The sequence below is a fragment of the Spea bombifrons genome, chromosome 5, assembly GCF_027358695.1.
Source record: "Spea bombifrons isolate aSpeBom1 chromosome 5, aSpeBom1.2.pri, whole genome shotgun sequence".
NCBI lineage: Eukaryota > Metazoa > Chordata > Amphibia > Anura > Pelobatidae > Spea > Spea bombifrons.
Genome location: NC_071091.1, coordinates 74,922,926 through 74,942,121, shown reverse-complemented (window position 1 = coordinate 74,942,121; position 19,196 = coordinate 74,922,926). Strand labels below are relative to the sequence as shown.

The 19,196-nt window shown below is 40.2% G+C and overlaps 1 protein-coding gene across 3 annotated transcripts in view; it reads left to right on the top strand.

Moving 5' to 3' along the window:
* The window catches only part of GNAL (G protein subunit alpha L), a 111,099-nt gene that overhangs the window by 67,064 nt on the left and 24,839 nt on the right, over nucleotides 1-19,196 (top strand). For all 3 annotated transcript variants that reach the window (XM_053466193.1, XM_053466195.1, XM_053466194.1), the window contains exon 5: nucleotides 18,166-18,263. In XM_053466193.1, coding sequence (XP_053322168.1) covers nucleotides 18,166-18,263 — 98 coding nt within the window. The remainder of the gene's footprint in view (nucleotides 1-18,165; nucleotides 18,264-19,196) is intronic.

Genomic DNA, 19,196 nt, shown 5'->3' with positions numbered 1-19,196 from the left:
TAGGCCAGGATATGTCCCTGTATAGACACGTTATTGGTTTCTGCTCAAAGCATACTATCATGTAAGAGGATAGGCCCAAAGTAATATGATATCCAAATTTAATAATCATGACAGATTTGCATGTTTTTTTTTGTTGTTTTTTTTTATAACATAACCTTTAGAATCTTTGTGACTACTCAGGCCAGACAGAAGCTACCTTTTAAGAATATACTGTTCAGAACTGGGCTTGGTGTCAAAAGGTAGTCCGTTTTGAAGTTGTAGACTGTCCTACATCAGGTGGTAGTTGTGATCAGCAGTAACTTTCCCTGTTTCCCTACCCTACTGTATTTACAAAATGGTGTCACTGGTTGTAATATGTATATATATACACACACATACACACACACCCGTGGACGGCTCAGATAGTAAGGGGCAATATTTCCAACATAAGCCTATGTATTAGGCATATGTATCCAAAGGTTTCAACCCCAGCGAGTAGGTATGTCCTGGTAATCTTTGGAACATGTTGTAAACCTTGTCTATGGAGTTTGGGTATCATTTGTAAATGAACTGGTGCTCAACGTGTAAAAGCCAAAGAGATGCGTGAGTTGGAGACCAGTGTTTTGCTAACTATTAGGCTATGTATGCATCATTGGGCTTTGATAATGTCATCTTTTAACCCGGATTAGTGTTTCCTACCTGAGGAATTCCTGCCTATTGCAGCAACACCTAACAACTGTAACCAGCTATAATCTACACAAGAGTTGTGTAGTGGGAGTAGTTGTCTGAGTAACTCCAGCAGGCAGCTTGATTCACAAAGATGTGATAGGAACCTACAATTCACACCTACAATACATGCAAAGAGTCATCATTATTCAGTGTACAATGTAGAAGTTGGAATTCCCTGCACAAATCTTCCAAAATCTTTCAAGCAAAAGTCTTGATTTGCTTTAAATAGCTGTCTGGCTAAAGCGCATGTCCCTTTCTATCGGTACAGTGTTAGCTGCCTTTCGTTTTAATGTACATTAATGAGCTTGCTAAACTTGCCCTTCATTCTTGACTTTTTGGTTCTTCTTAAAAATTGAGCCACCAAACCAGGACATTTGGTTAGCTGAAATACTTTGAGAACTATGCATGATGAAAAACCAACCCGAGAGTGATTGCCCTTTGTAATGCATAGGTAGATAAACACGATCGCGTTATAGATTTAGCTACGCATAGCCAACATGGCTCTTCTTGCATGAGAAACTTACCAGATATCATATATTGTGTAGAAATAAATGACTTTACCGCCATTTATCTGCAACTCGGTTTTATGAATGAACTGCTTCTGGAGTAAGGTGATAGCTATAGCTGATCGTTCAGAGGATAAAGCCGCATTGCAAACTTGGATAAAAAGCTGGGTTGTATTTTGCTACAACTGTATGGGGCAAAGTAATAAAGGCAGAGGTTAAAATGGAAAGGTGAAATATAAATAAACTTTTTTTTGTTTGTTTGTTTTTTTACCAGGCATGGCTGTAAACTTAGTCTTTCCAATTGCTCTTTCAAAATCCAAGCATGGAATTAGACTTCTTTCCTCTGCAGATTCTGTTTAAATAACCATAAATATATTGATATTTAAAAGAATGACCGGCTTATAAAGAGGGAATCTGGCGCTAGGTTTTTAAAGTGGTCTTATCGGTGTAGTTTCTTGACCTGTTTTTAAACCTTTACTGATACTATGATCAAGTGTTACAATTGAAAAGCACTTACAGGAATTAAAGCAGCACATCACCCATATTTTCATGTTAAATGCATGCAAGTAGGTGCAGGCATTCTTTTTAGACATTGGAGTTTGAAAATGAGACTTCTTCAGTTTTACTTGACTGCCTCTACCAGAAACAGCATACTGAAGTATGCTTGCTTCACATGCTCAGTTTAGCTTACATTCTATGGGAGTAGCAGCAGCCAATCACGTGTATGCTGTCTTAACAATGATGGTTTGCCTGCATATATGTGATTGGCTGACTGAGACTGAGCATGTGCAAGAGGATTGCATACTAATGCTTTGTGGTTTCAATAGAGGAAGCCAGGGGAGGAGGAAAATGACACGTCTGTCTCGTTTTCTGCAATAACTGAAGAATGCATTGGAGTCCATGCAAAGTAGATTCCAAAAATAAAACCAGGGAACGAGACTGTTCATCTAACAACTATCTGCTAGTTATTAATATGTGCTCTAGGTGTGATATGTCCATGTTCTCGCTGTAGCCTTTCACACAGTTCTGGAATCTAGAAAAGCAAAACCTCACAAGTTGAATGAACAACAAATGAACGGCTCTTGGTGACAAACATTTGGCCTGATCACATGTGTTTTATTAACCCCTGGACACAAATTAATTCAGTCTCCCTCCCAGAACCGCCCAGAACGACCCTAGTATCTAAACCTGTGGAGCCTTGTGTATTAGCAGATTTTATAGACTTCCATTATGCAATTCCATAATACAGTATGTACATGATCCTTTGTGTAATAGTTATACACATTTGCTTCTTTTTAACTTTTGTTTAGCCATAGTGAAGAGATGTTGCTAAAAGGAAACCAATGTAAAGTATTTAGTATTTACTCTAGAATGGGATCTATTATGGGTTTCCATGCATTCTCCTTTATATTCATCTAATACTTACTAGAATTATATCTGCACTGTCATACTATATGCAGCGTGACTTCAAGCTCCAGGGCAACGTGAGGACAGAAAGAACAAAAAAAAAAAGGTAATGATTACCATAACAAAATGGTGCTTTGATCAAAGTAAACATAATTGCAACAAATGTAGGTTACAATTATACCAACGTTTTCTATTGTCCTACTTTACCACTTTTTTGGGGTCTTTGGAAAAATAATTCTTTTTTTATTACCTGAATGCCAGTAGAGTTGATACATGTAGATCTGTTGATGATTTATTGATAGGGAAGTGGCTTTATCTCGCTTGACTTTCCAGCCTGACACAGCAAGTCAGTAGACCTAAATAGCCTGCAATTAGTGTGTTGGTTTGGAAAAGTTATCAAGCAATACGACTTAACCATCAGCTTCTGGTAATGACCCCGATACCCAATTTGCCACCAATATTAGTGAAATGCATCTAAATGGTAAAGGTCACTTAGACTGGATGTTGGAGCCAGAGACTTTTAGAGAACGAGTACACCCAGTGTACCCTATTTTTAGGAAGGTCTGAAATTCCTTGCATTTATTCCTGTTGTGATATCACACATCAGAAATTATTGCAACATGTTTAAATAACATCTAGAAGCCCACCTTTAATTGACACACTAGAACCGCTGCATACTTGCTTTCATATAAGAAGCTTCAGGCCATTGTTAGGAAACGGTACTGAAACGGTACTGCTGATGGGATCGGCAGCCCCACTACACTACTTATACATCTTTTCTTCTGGGTCTGATTGGCCAACTGCTTCTCCCATACATGGTTGGCTCTCAATGGGTGACCATCCCCATCAAAGGGACCATCCCCAGGTGGATGGTTTCTAGGTCTTTCATGTTTAAGAGGGGTTCCTTAAGACTTGAAATGATAGGAGACTAGTATTCTAAGTAACCTCTGTTTACCCACTTGCTATCAACTCCAATAAAACCTTTTTCTGCACACTATCTCATAAAGGAGTCATTGAAAAGCGCTGGCCTCACTGAATAAATGTACAGCATGTAAAGTAGCCTGTTACCCTTTTTTTTCCTAAACATTGCATTTCAGGAATGATCCAGTTCCCAAGACATATTTGATAGCCTCTGCAAGTGCCCCCTATGATTTATTTTGACTGGTGTTCTATTATCGGGATTTTTTCGATTGGACAGAAGAACTCGATGAACAGATCACAATAATAACCATCAGTATCGCCACAACACTGATCCTATGACAACCGGGTGCATCTGACTAATAAAAATGGTGTGACTACATATGGCACCAGCTTTGTCTTGTTGATCATTACAGCAATAACTTATCAAGCAGTGCTTCAACGATTCCCCTCTTAATGGGTATTTTATGGTGGAAGATTATTGCTTAAATATTAACTTACAGAAAATTCCTTCTTCTAATCTTTGTGTGTGTCCATGGCAGCGCAATGCTTTGATCCACTTACCTGGACATGTACTTTGCAGTAGTCTGTTATCTGTATTGAATTTCCCGACCTCCCAGGTCGGCCTTCTTATTTCTGTCTCTTTCCTAGTTGCTTCCATGTTTTAGATTTGTTTGGCCATTCCAGGTCCTTCACCCTTTCAGTTTTGGTATTTGAATTAACCCCTTTGGTGTCGGAAGGTATTCATTCCCTCTGGCATGCAACAGGAGACGTTTCAAAAAAATCCCCTACAGGATAAGACTAGGTTGTCCATTTAGCCATCTCTGTAATCTTTGACAGATGCCTTTTTATAAAATTCATTAAAGATGTGTGTTTAACCTGATGGAGCCTGTGCTCCTCGATTTTGAGTTTTGTCTCTCTTGTATAATAGATATGCAATTTACAATACCGTACTACAAATATTTGTATTAACATTGCTTGTATGTGCCCCTCCCTAACACAAGATGCAACCAAACCTCTTGAACTCGCTCACTCCAGCTTAATCTTAGCTGATCTCTTTAATATCATCTTTTCCAAGCTTATCTTCCTTACCCATGGCTTTTGGCACGGGTGCCTGCACAGAAAGCCACTACCTCCCTGCCCTCACCATGATTTAAGGAGTGACTTGGGCATGAAATGTTAGCAGGAGAACTAGCCTGCAGGCTCACTTGTCACTCTTGCCACAGGGCCCAAAGCAACTTCACCTTAACCCCAAACATGTTTGCCCCACGACCCCAAAACTTCAAAATTCTCTGTCGCCATGGCGACCTGGCGCCTGGGGTTTGTCGAGCCCTGTTTTAATGTCATATTTTGATGTTATGGTACCTTGTACATTAATAACTCTGGGGTTGTTGTTGTTATAACCATACACCCCTTATCTACCTATGAGCTAGATGACCCACTCTTATTTCGTAGCCCCTGTTTAACCCCTTCCTGCCATGTTTCCCATAATTTTGGGGGTTATACTTTCAGCACACAGAACGTCTTCATGTTATGATTCTTTTATGGAAACGTACTCATATTTCTCATATCATAACTCTGAAGATGCTAGTTGCTGCGCTAACCTGTGTGGCCCCAGTGCCTTGTTCCCTGTAAGAGTTTATGGCATCGTTGAAAGGTGCCCTGCTTGAGTTCTCCATGTTTCACTGCTTTTATGATGGGGTCTGGCCAGGTCTCCAACATTTATGGAATGTGGCCTAAAGTTTTTTTTCTGGTATTCATGGAAGATGCCTTGTTAATTCTTAAATATAAGCCTAAAACCATTCCCCTCTGTCAGTCTCTTTCTGCTGCTATTCTGTACGTGTCAGGATTCACTGTAATTTTCCACATGGAAAGCTCTTCATAACAGAACCCCTTACTCTTCTCCTCGCTTATCTCCAAAAACATCTGTACTTGGTCTCTCCACTCATCTGATGATCTTTCACCTCTACTCTGATTCCTGCCTCTCATGAACCCCTAAACAGACGTCTTAAATAAATAAATTACCTATAAATATTCACCTCCATCCAACTAGCTCTGGCTTTCCTTGTGTGGCTGATCCACCACATGTATTTGCACTTTCGCCTCTTGTGTAATATTCCCCACCCTGTTGTAGATCATTTGAGCAGAGCCCTCCTAACTTTTTGTTTCCATAAGTCTAAATTGTTAGGGGATGCATTGCTCATTATGTCTTGTTTAGACATTGTATATGATGGTGCTATATAACTCCAAATAATAGTAATGATAATAATCTGTGTTAATGACCTCGGTAGCTGCACGTCACATCCCAACTGTTGGAGCTGCCATCTTGGAATGTCTTCACCTTGTGGAAATACAGCGACCTCGCTCTTTAGGAAGACATGGTGAATGGAGTGAAATTTTGCATTTATTTATTTATTTTACAAGATGTATTTCCCCCAAATTCTACTGTTGGTCAAGAGGGAATCCACATCTTTTTAAGGTTTGTTTTTTGTCTCAAAAATGGGGAGTTATAAAATAATTCACTTCTGTTAACTGTAACGGTAGCAAGGCCTTGTAGAAATATACTGCAGAATTCCTAAAAAACCAAATATATGGGTGGAGACATTTTAATAATTTGGTGTTATGCCAATAACAATTTTGGTTTATTTGGTGTTCTGTCTAGAAAAATAATAACATTAAGTATAATGTTGGGTTGCAGTGTTTAAATATTTGTATTATTTGTGAAAGCTGTTCCTTTATTGTTTCGGCCATTTTTATATATAACATATGAACTATGACAGATAGTAAGACAGCATTACGAGTCATGGCAGTGACAAAGATTTCCAAAACCTCTACGTTTACTTCCAGTGTGATTTGTTTATTGACCTATTTAATAGGCCGTATTTTGCTGGAAAATAAGTAAGTTCGACGTAGGCTATAGATCTGTTTTATAGCCTTACATGTGTTCCTTGAAAACGAATGCATTGGGTTGGTTTGGACTGTGGAGACTTTTTTTTTTTATGATGTTTGTACAAAAGGTTTTTTGTTCTTCGACTTGTTTATTGTGATAGACACTACTTTAAAATTAAGTATAGTTACACACAAGCCCCTTTAAGGGTAAGAGCTTTAGTGAATACACTTAGTTTATATGTCCGACAAAGAATTTGTCATGTCAAGGCATCTATTTAAACGGTTAAACCACTATATTGCCAGAAGCGCATTCATTGCCATGCGGTCCACAAAGTTTGATAATTTAAGGGTTTACTTGCAATTTATACGTCAGTCCCCCGAAGAAAAGGAATTAGTGTGGATTAAGTAAATGTTAACGCTAAAACAGTATAACGTACTTGACCTGATTTCACATTGCTTTTGACTTTTATTTACATTAAAATGTACATGTAAACAATTATTATTAACCAACATGGTATTAATAAACTCTTCAGAACAGTTGTATATCTCCTTAATCTGAACAGAATTGTTTTTAGTGAGCGTTTTTTTTTTTTTTTTTTTTTTTTTTTATAATACCTGCAAATTACGATAAAACATTGCTTGTAACGAATATACAATGATGGTGGATGTCTATTTCATATGGAAATATTATATAAGTGAAGATGAGACACAAAACCCCCAGAATTTCTCCAGCTTTCTGGAGAATTAATAAATGAAATGGAGGAGATGACGCTATGTGCTGAATTTTGCATACCTGAGACCTATCGCAGTTTGGCCCTGAGTCTCAAGGTTTATATTCCAATCTCAGGGTCCAAGAATAAACAGCCAAATTCCCAGGGTCACTCTGGCTGGCTGTTGCTGGCTTATTCATCGTCTGTAGAATGAATGATGCTTCATTCGCTTTATTGGAACTTTCCTTACTAGTACACCGTGGTTTATATTCACATTTTATTGAGTACTGGGCTGATTTAGGTAACCACAGCAAGCCTTTTAGAGTCATTAAGTGATTCTTAGACCCAACTCATTCAGTAAATTCCCAGATACAAGATAATCTGGGAATACGAGCTAATCATTAGGATAATCTGTTAATATACGTCCATTTTACACAAACAATGGGCTGATGGTTTTTGTTAGAAGTTTTTGGGGAACTAAACATGGCTTGGTGCGGCCACGCGTTTAGCTTTATTGTGATCCCCGCTAGCATCTGTATTTGGTGTAGTTGTAGTAGATAGAAAAACCAACACAGAGGCCTGGAAGCGTGATCTCCCCTCTGGCACATCCTCAGACACAGCTCTGTATGTTGTTTTTCTAGTTGAATAATAGTGTTACATAAGTGACGAGTTTAATGTATGCAAGGAAAGCAGGAGACCATAGATTTGTATAAAATTAACATTTTATATAACATTTATTTTTTCATGAATTGCATACTGTGTGTGTGCTGGGTTTTATACCCAGACCTGGTTATCCACCAATGAGAAGCCATAATGATATTAAATGGATTACCATCTTCACCATACATTTATTATTATTACCGGTAATATTGATTTATATAGCGCCATCATATTCCGCAGCGCTGTGCAATGGATAAACAGGACATAACAAGAAGTGTATATAACATAATGGTTTGAAAAACGAGGTAAGTAGGGCCCTGCTCAAGCCAATTTACAATCTAGAGGGATTTAGGGTGTACAGGCGTACCAACATAACACACATTAATGAAACACAAGTTAAAGGCCGTGTTCTTTTATTTAACTTAAACAACTATATTCAACGTGAAACAAACCAACCATCAAGAATACATACAACACGCCTGGCCCAAACCCGGAGCGTCGCTAACATTTAACGCATCCTTAGCCATCTGTCCTTAAGTCAGAAGGCCCATTTAAACAATTACTCCAGTTCACCCCCTGTAATAGAAGATAACTAATTTGTTTTATTTTATTTATTTATGATGAAAGAGTGGGATGGTGGCCACCTTTTAATAAGCTCCACCATGGCTTTACCGGCGGCTCTCCTGCAATGCTGCTGACCACCAGACACTCAATGAGGTCAGTATAGACATCTGCAGTTGCCTTGAGGCTCTGAATTGGGCATCAAAAATTATAAAATTTGTTTGCCTAGGCGGGCAAACAGATGCACGCATTCCCCTGACATCTCCTACCCCACAACGACATACAGCCTCCACTCCCCATAGTTGCAGCACAACCCTTCCCCTATTTACGTACACTAGAGATCTGGAGGTCCCCAGAGCTGACTATCATGCATTTGCTATCTTCTTTTTTTTTTTTTTTTTGGGTGCTATTAAAGTCTTTATTCCTAAGAAATTAGAAATGAATTCTCTGATTAATGTCTAAGCCCCAAGCGCCACATAGTTTCTTACATAACATGTTTATGGAATTCGATGCCTTGCTCCAATATTTTCTCCCTAGCCATACAGAGCTTCAAACACGTCTTAAAAGCCGATCTATCCAAGGAGACCCATAAATCACTTTATAGTAACCCTAGAATAGTTAGTTCAGTGCCGTTGCAGTATTTCCCATGATTTTCTTCACTTATCCATGGACAAAAGTGGATAAGCGGGTCAGAGCAGCCGTTATTTACAATATAGGGAATTTGACTTGGTTAGAGCTCCCATTACTGCAATGCCCCTGGGAGACTATACAAATGTTCTCATTAACAGAATGTTTTCTAAATAGTGATTGTTAAACAAAGCGATGTTCTGCAGTAGGCGAGCCGCACGGTTTTACTTCTATAAGATTATACGAGTGTTTGCTACAACTATGTTCTTCTCTGCGTGTATAATGGAGCAGTGACATGTCGAATAGCTCGTATCTATCTCAGATATTAGATCTATATGAGGACTTCGTGGTGATGCAAACCCACCAAAGGGGGAATAAGGAGAAACACAACTGGACAAATCTCTGTGGAATTTGGGAGCCAGGCAGCATGTTTCAGGTGTCAGGAAGGGATGGCTACCATATTTTGCCCAGGTTTGGTCACTTACAAAATCCCTTGTTTTTGAAAGAAAATCTAGTTTATCCACATAAATAACATGGTGGATGAGAAACACAGTGTAGACGTTGGTAATGTTGTAAATGACTATTTTAGCCGGGTGAGGCTGATTTTTTTAATATAATATCTTCATAGGCGTACAGAGGCCCTTTATCACTCCCATCACTCCTGTGTTCCAATGGCACGCTGTGTTCGCTAATCCAAGTTTAGGTTTAAAAGGCTAATTGATTAGTAGAAATCGCTTTTGCAATTGTTACAGCAAGAAATTTGTTTTCCACAAACCCAAACTTTTGAACATTAGTGTGTGTGTGCATATATACAGTATATATATTGTAATATAAATATGGTTCTCCATAATTTGAATCTTTACCATAACTAGGACTGCAATTGTCATTTCGGAAATTGAATAAAGGTACAACTCATTCCTAGGTATCCCCATCTGTTCCACAATGTTTAATGTAGTATCTGTGTAGCCAAGAGTTATTGGCAGTATAAGAACACAAGGCAATGGCTGCCTATAATTAAGGCATGTGTGACGCTGGTCTGGATGGTCATATCTGTCCGCGTGTACAGAGTATTCTGAAGCTTGCATCATGTGTTCTTCTAGATCAGACCTGGGCAAAGCACGGCCCGCGGGCCACATCCGGCCCGCTGAATAGCTCGGACCGGCCCGCAAAGAGTGTCCTGGTGACTCACCAATGAGTCCGGTGTCCCCCCCCCCGCCCCGGTCACTTACCTTAAACTCCTGTGTTGGAAGCGTTTGTCTCGGGTGCCGGCGCTTTACGCTGGGCGCCGGCATATGACGTCAGACGCCGGCGATCAGCAGTGAAGCGCCGGCACCCGAGACAAACGCCTCACGCTTCCAACACAGGAGTTTAAGGTAAGTGACCGGGGCGGGGGGGGGAGATCCTGAGAAGGGGGGGTTAGGGAGTTAGAGGGGAGATACTGAGAAGGGGGGTTAGGGAGGGAGGTCTTACTGTGTGTGTGTGTCTTACTGTGTTTGTGTGTGTGTGTGTCTTACTGTGTGTGTGTGTATCTTACTGTGTCTGTGTGTGTCTCACTGTGTCTGTGTGTGTCTTACTGTGTCTGTGTGTGTCTTACTGTGTCTGTGTGTGTCTCACTGTGTCTGTGTGTGTCTTACTGTGTCTGTGTGTGTCTTACTGTGTCTGTGTGTGTCTCACTGTGTCTGTGTGTGTCTTACTGTGTCTGTGTGTGTCTCACTGTGTCTGTGTGTGTCTTACTGTGTCTGTGTGTGTCTTACTGTGTCTGTGTGTGTCTTACTGTGTCTGTGTGTGTCTTACTGTGTCTGTGTGTGTCTCACTGTGTCTGTGTGTGTCTTACTGTGTCTGTGTGTGTCTTACTGTGTCTGTGTGTGTCTTACTGTGTCTGTGTGTGTCTTACTGTGTCTGTGTGTGTCTCACTGTGTCTGTGTGTGTCTTACTGTGTCTGTGTGTGTCTTACTGTGTCTGTGTGTGTCTTACTGCGGTGGTCTTACTGTGTTCATAGCTTATTCAGTTATTGTAATAAATATTTTAGCCCATTTTTTAGCTCAAAATATTTTTTCCTTTTTTTTCTCCTCTAAAATCTAGGTGCGTCTTATCAGCAGGTGCGTCTTATAGAGCGAAAAATACGGTATGCACTCCGAAGCCTTGTTCATTTTGTTCACTTCTGTGCTGTGCTAATAGTTATTCAGGCCTTACTTATTCAAGCACCTCTACCAATGACGTAGGCTTGAATAACTTTATTAAACAGCACATAAGTTAACAAAATGGACAAGGCTTCGGAGTTTGTAGTTTGTAGAGGTCTGGCCCTCTAAAACCATTCCAATTTCTCATGTGGCCCCATGGGAAAATTAATTGCCCACCCCTGTTCTAGATGGTCTCCTGGGCTCAAGCTGGGCATTCTTTAGCATGTAATGAATCCTAAAGGATCTGGTGTTGAACAGATCTTGCACTGCTATGCTGATTTACTTTGATTATTGATCCAGAGGGAAATGTTGTTTACAAACCTTCTTTTTTTTTTCCACGCAACAGGTTCATGATTTTAGTTAGGAGTTCTTGGAAAAAACGGCTTGTATGTGAGAAATGATAAGGCAGGTTATTTATCTGTAATATTTATAGCAACTGGTTGACATATGCAACAGGGCCCTCTTGCATACGTTTGTTTAAGTAAGCAGAGGTTTGTGTTTTCTTCCTACTGCATAACAAGAGTAAGTCTGATCGCCTTGTGCGGAAAGATGGGATGCTAGCACTTTCAACACCAGTCTCCGGATCTATGGCAAACACAGACCTCGTGTGAACGAGTTGGTGCGGTCACAATGCAGCTATTGACTTCTTTTTTGGAGCAAGCAAAAGCAAGACTCGCGTACCATAAATCCTGAAATCTGGCACATATGTTGTTAAATAAATTCTACATACCTAGCAAAACTATGATATGGACAAGCTGGAAGTAGCCTGGAACTGATGTTGCCTCCATGTTTCTTCTGAATGCAAAACATAGATTTTTTTTGTGTTTTTGACATGGTGAAATTCTTAGATTAATATTTGTGACTTCATGATGTTTGAGCCGGATTTTATTAGGCCTGTTCTTGAGGAATCAGACCTTAATTTGTCCTTGACCTTGTCTAAGATTCAAGATACAGTAGCGTTGTGCCTATCCCATACATGTTTAAATCCCCTTGCTGTATTAGCCACTAAGTAGTAAAGTAAATCTTCCTTACACTAGATCTAACAAATATAACAAAAATAATACAAAATAAACCACTCCTGTTTTGTCTCACACTAACTGATATTATGGTAAATGGTTCTTGAAAGCCGCAAGCATGCCAGCTATTATTTTTGCTTGTAAAAAATCCTAATTAGTTAGGTAATTGCATGATTATTCCACACCTAGAAGTTACAGCATGAAAAAACCCTACTCTGTTGGAGGGTGCAGTGTAACTTGTCCTCTCCCTAGGGTGGCAATTTAATGAAGCTTGCACCATAGCAGGTGTATGAGGAGGTTGCGATTGTTATCATTAAGCCAATCCTTTGGGTTCTAAGGTGGCTTCTCTTTAATGGCTATAATGATTTGTATAACGAATAGTCTGCTGATGAAAAACTAAACACAGCTAATGGTTTAGTTTTATTTTAAGTGGCGAAACTCGTGGTGGTGTTCTAGTAGCTCGAGCAGTTGGGAGTTTGAGGGTTGCCCAAGAAGCTTTCACACTTGGCAAACCAAAGGGACTGATCAGAAGATCTGGAGGGTTGTTATATAAAGCCACAGGGGACAACTCTTCTTCAACAAAGGGTTGATAAGCAAGGGACCTTATTTGTTGTTTTCACTATCAAATTAATGGATTTCTCTTGTTTTTACAGAGCATATGATAGAAACGTATTTTTTTTTATTGTCGTCACTGGTTGAAATGCTGGGCTCTTTATATGTATATGCGCAGTGGGGGGAAAATCAACTAAAATAACGTTAAAATATTATAAGGAAACAAATAAGCGGATCTTGAATGTCTTTATTTGCAGTTCACTTTCACACTTTGTTCTATGAAGGCTTAACATGCTGTAATGTAGATTGTTTCCATTCTGCAATTACCCCTGTTTATCTAAAAGAACTAAAAAAAATGGCAAATATCTTGTCCTGAAATAAACAAAGGCCAATTTGTGTGTTATTGCACTAAAAAGAACAAAGTGTGCTATTTTTCTGGAACGCTGTATGTTTTACAAACGTGTTTTTCGCCCAATCGTAGCAAATGTTTTGGGGGCCAAAGAGCTTTGACGTCTAAGCACCATTTTGACAAATTAATGCTTCGAATTTGGATTGGTTTTATATATAAATATATATTTTTTTCATTTGAAAGGTTTCTGAGCCTTTGTGTTTGAACTCTAGAATGGTTTACTTATCGTTTGTCTGGTATTAATGGCTGCTTGTAGTTGTAAAATCTCGTGTAGGACTTGTGTGTGTGTTATACACAGATAAACATTAATTTTATACATGGGTGCGTATAACACCAGAGATTTTACAGTACTTGATTTAATTATCTTATAATTGTAGTTTTACATGTAAGCCACCTTTCCGGTTCACGTAAATGCTGGGTTGCACGCTGGTACCATTTTATGCCCGGTTTGTAATCGTGTCTATTGATGGCCAGATATTGGAAAACAAGGGTGGCAGAAGTTGAAACACCTTGGTAGCGCAATGTGTGTCATGTATAAAAGGGGCTTTTGAGAAGTGCTCTTATCACTATAGCAATCAATGGAACCCTCTGTTAGACAGGAACACCTCATTGGTTTGTGTGGTGATAGGGCAACTTGTCGAAGTTTGCACCAAAATCACTTTTTATACATGATGCCTAATGAGATGAGCATAGCTAAGAACTCCAAACAAATTCATTCATGATCCAAGGGTAAGTCTGATCGCCTTAAATTAGTGGAGAATAGAAAGGAAAGTCGTTGTGACCAAACAGTGCCCCTTTGCCCAGAGAAAAAGGAAGGTGACCTAGAGACTCAGGGATACAGCTCTTTTGTCTTTGTGGAATATTTCGTACATGGGTCTTGCTTATGGAGAATAGTCCTGTTTTTTTACGAAAAGATGTAGCTAGGTGAAATGATTCACTAGATACATTTATTATACAGGTCCAGTATATCTTGCTTGCATGAGTTCCAATTTTGGAATATCCTTAATAAGGATGAATAAAGGTTTTATCAGATGTGTGATACAGATGCTTCTTAAAGACAGTAAATGTTAATATGTATATTATAGGCAAATTAGTGGTAAATCAAATATAAATTAGAATATTTTAGAATATTATTATTACTGACAGCAGGTAGTTCTAAATGCTTCTGTGGGCATCATGGAATTTGGTACAAAATGACAACGTTGTGCAACCCAACAAGTTCATCAACACAGGGGAAAAAACACTTTTGGTAAAATATTCACTAGTGTAATATACAAATCACATTGGTTAGGGAATACACAAAGGAGGCCTTTCACATTCAAGGGAGATACGGTCAGCTTGTGCAACTTTTGTTTTTGGCCAGCCTCATAACCAGGATACTGTGTTTAGCTGGGCTGAATGTTTGTATCAGCCTGTACATCATAATTCACTTTATTTATAGCATTGCTGGGTACGGGAAGCGCAAGAAGCAGGATGGCTTTGTGGCATTGTCGGGATTGTTACAGGCTATCGCTTTCAGTAATGTTAACTGGCAAATGAGGTTATACCTGCTGACCTCTTTTGTGATTTCCATCCCTTTTTGTGTTTTTTGTTTGTTTGTTTTTTTTTACTACTAATATTACCATTATTCATTATTATTTTCACCTCTCTGACCTCAGATGAACCTTGTGAAGTGCTGAGCAGTTGGATAATAAACACTGTTGTTTGTGCAGTAAGTGAACTGTTGTAGGGTCCTGTTTTTAATACCGTTCCTCATCAAATGCCTGTTTACGGTGCCCACACTGGTGAAGCTGTCAAGAGGCTCATTTGCTGTTGGATGGTCAATGTTTGATTATTGACATTTTGAACACCGAGTTGGCCTACTTATTCGCAGCCATAAAGCATAAATAAGGTGTCACTTATTTTATATGCGATGGCAATTTGAATGTGCACCCTACCCAAATGTTGCAAATTGAGGATTTTTTTTGGCATTTGGGGAATAAGAACCATCCTCCTTAAACTAAATATATGGATTATTTCCTAGTCTATATATGAATCATGGACCTTCATGAATAGGTTGCAATTGATGCATATATATGACTTTCTTACAAACCTAAGCTGTTAACTCCAATAATCACTTAATACCCTTACATACAGACAGCTTTGATGTGGTCCTGTCTACCTGGAGGTCCACATACCCCTGCCTTACCTTATAGATATATACATTTAGAATCTCCAAACCATGACTTTGGCAATACTTGCAGTTTCTTGAAGCAAATGTCACTATTCTCGGTTTCATTTATGCGGAAAGCTGGAACGGCAACAGATCTCCCCCTAATTCCTCCCCATTTACCATTCTGTAATGGTACGCCTCTTTCTCATCTCTAGATTTAGAGGGGCACAGCACAAAGAATGCACATTAAAGTATGTAAGTACTTTATTGTGCATTCATTAAACCTACTATAAAAAGCCTCCTCATAGTCTATGTTGCACGACTTATTAGCTGAAGCAACCAATCAGTAGCATGAAAGCACTCGCATTGAAATGAAAGGGAGCGTTTTCTGTGCATTAGAGGTCCCATTAGACAACCCAATGCCAAAATAGCAGGGGCAGAGATGGGGCAGATGTGTGAAGGGGATTTCTGCAGAATCCTTCCATGCATTTGCAAGGAGGGACCCACATGAAAATTTAAATGGAGCCACTCAGCTTTCAATCAATGGAGGATTGTGTAGAACTCTGTTGTAGCTCCCACAGTGGCTATTCAGGAATGGCAGGTGGTCACTTCTTGGGCTCACCTTTCCCTATAATATTGGGCTAGCCTGGCTCCTTCCTGCCTCTTCTAACTTACCCCAGCACAGGTTTCCTGATTCAGGCACCTGAAATGTTGGGGCATGTTGTAAGGAGGCCACATGGGAGCTTTGATTGAGGCATGTGCTGCAAAAGCATAGACCCCAATTTCATGGCTTGGTGGGCTTCTTTGGGGAGATCTCTGTTGTCCCTGAGAGACCCTTGATCCCCATTGCCCACAAAAGTTTGACTACTTATAATGAGGAACGCATTTTCCTACAGACTTCTTTTATCTGCTGTGCCTGTAAAAGGCATTTGTTGATTTAGTTCTGGGGTGTCTGACAACGCTTTTGTGTCAAAGAAAATTCTTTGGCAGCATAGCAACAATTATTTTTTGTGTTGCAGAAGTGGAAACATCAGTTTTGTGCCGACATACAAAAACAAACTAGATATACCGTATTGGCTCGGATATAGGCCGCCCCCGTATATAGGCCGCACCCTAAAAGTTTGGTGCTTTTTTAAAGAAAAAGTTTTTTTTCTTTAAAAAAGCACCAAAAAAAACATGCTGCCACTGTCCTCCCCCCCGAGATATGCTGCCACTGTCCTCCCTCCCCGAGATACGCTGCCGCTGTCCTCCCTCCCCGCGATCCGCTGCGCTCCCTCCCCGAGATCCGCTGCCCTCCCTCCCCGAGATCCGCTGCCCTCCCTCCCCGAGATCCGCTGCCCTCCCTCCCCGCGATCCGCTGCCCTCCCTCCCCGCGATCCGCTGCCCTCCCTCCCCGCGATCCGCTGCCCTCCCTCCCCGCGATACGCTGCCCTCCCTCCCCGCGATACGCTGCCGCTGTCCTCCTCTGCCCCCCCTCCTCGACTTACCGGAGCAGACTCCCGGGTGTCTTCAGGGCCGGCGAGGGACATCTACGCAATACGCGTATGCAACTTCCGGTACCGTTACCGGAAGTTGCATTTGCGTATTGCGTAAATGTCTCCCGCCGGCCCCGCAAGACACCCGGGAGTCTGCTCCGGTAAGTCGGGGGTGGGCAGAGGTAAAACGCTTAGATAACCTCCCGTGCCGGCACCCCCCCCCCCCCCGTGGGAAGTGCTGGCAGGGGAGGCTGTCTGAGCGTATCGGGGAGAAGGATGCAGGTCCCCTGCACCGCTGCGGGGGATCTGTATCTTAACCCCGCTGCCTGCCCTGCGCCCGGGACTGCATGTCCCGGGCGTCGGGCGCTAGACCCCGAATATAGGCCGCACCCCCACTTTAAAAACTTAAAGTGGGGGAAAAAAGTGCGGCCTATATTCGAGCCAATACGGTAAATAGAATGTTGTATACTTGTTTGTTATGTACTACAGAATGTTGTATGAGCAGACCTTAGAAAATTGTATAGATGTTACTGTATCACATATGTGTCTTTTGTACGTATTTGCTTTAAAATATTACCCTGCATTTGTCCATGTAAAGTGATTCTGTGCTAATGGTTCAAAGATTACGGTTTCGACCTGCTTCAGCAAATCTCATCACAATAACTTGATGTTCGACAAAAGCACAGCTACTATATTTAAAATGATTTTCAGTGCTTGTTGGTATGTATTTATACAACCGAGTGCATGATGCCAGGAAAAGCTGCTTATTGCGATGTAAATGGGTGGTTGTGGTATTCATGGTTTGTTTTAATGAAGGGACATAATGAGTTGAGACATGGCAGCATAGTGTTGATGGAGCCATCATTGTTGGGTAGATTGGCCAGATCTAGTCTGGACTTTATGGTCCCCAAAAATAAATTCTTGTGTCTCCAGGTTGATGTTGCTCCCAGCATGACGATTATTCAGTCCACTTTAAAATATTGACCTCAAATTAATTTTCTCTCATCTTCTCCTAATCTCTTTTGGCCACCCAGTGTATTTAAGTAATGTTAGCGTGTAGCCCCTACAAAACATGACTGCATTCTGTAGTATTCCTGAATAGTCACAGAAATGGATTCTATATATATTAAGTAGATGGGAAATACAATTAACGTAGATAAAAGATTCCACGTGGGTTTGTCATGGAGTATTAATATTTACTACCCCTGAAAAAAAAAATCCTGATCTCGGGCAGCCCCGTTCTCTTGTAGCATTAAGATAGGAGATGACAAATGATGGTAATAGCAAGACTGCATCCATAGTTTGAGTTCATAAAAAAAAATCCAAGGAAAACACACTTTGTTATTAACCATCTATATGCTGTGATGGCTTATTTAATTTTTTTTTCTTTTCTAGGAATTTTTTGAACACGCACAAAGACTTTGGGATGACGATGGTGTGAAGGCATGTTTTGAGAGGTCAAATGAATATCAGCTCATTGACTGCGCACAATAGTAAGTTGGCCTTTAGCAGGGCAAATGTGTATCTCTCATTTATAAAGTGGATCTTTTTTTTATTAACGGTAAATGCTTAATATATAAATATTTACTTGAGAGTGTATGATATATAATAATTTATCTGATAGCCAGGTTTTTGGTTAGTAAAACTTTTTTTTTTTTGGTGGGGGTGGGCTTGTACACTTCAGATAGACTGAGCTGGCTAAGTGGGTTTTGTTTCTCAATGAAAGGACCCATTTTAAACTTGACATTTGGTGACCTGCACTAGGGCAGGTTATGGGAACCTAAATCTTGTGGGAACATATACTTCATCTATTTGGTTATCAGTATCCATCATGTAAAAGTTCAATTTATATGTTCAATTGGGTGAATGAAACAAAATATTTTTCTTGGCGTTTGAACAGAAGACGGAGTGCAGTCAAGTCCGTATGAAAACACAGGTGTAGAATTCTCGCTGAGCTGTCATTTTATTTAGCATTAGCTATCACAGACCACAGCTTTTTCCTGTATTGTTTTACGTGCTCCGTACAGCAGTTTTAAACAATGACTGTCCCAATGAACCAACATCCCAGGTTTCTCCCAAAAGTGCTTGAGGAATATAACACTAGATTTGGCGCACGACTACAAAACATATTTAGAATTTATCATGGTTGTTGTCCTCTGTGCAGTTTTGCTTAGAACACGAGGGACTGACCTATTTAGTGAGTGCACATTGTGGAGGAAGAAGTTGTTAGGAAAAGGGTGTTATCACCAAGGCAACCGTGTAGTGCAGCTGGAATGTTTTCATGTATTGCCATGGTGTTGTGTAAAAAACACATACCTCCCAACAGTCCTGATTTAAAAGTGTACCTCTTGAACACGTTGGGGTTTATTCACTAAAAGGAGAGTTCTCAGGAGAGTTTTGATTTTTGACGCTCACTTCACTAGTCA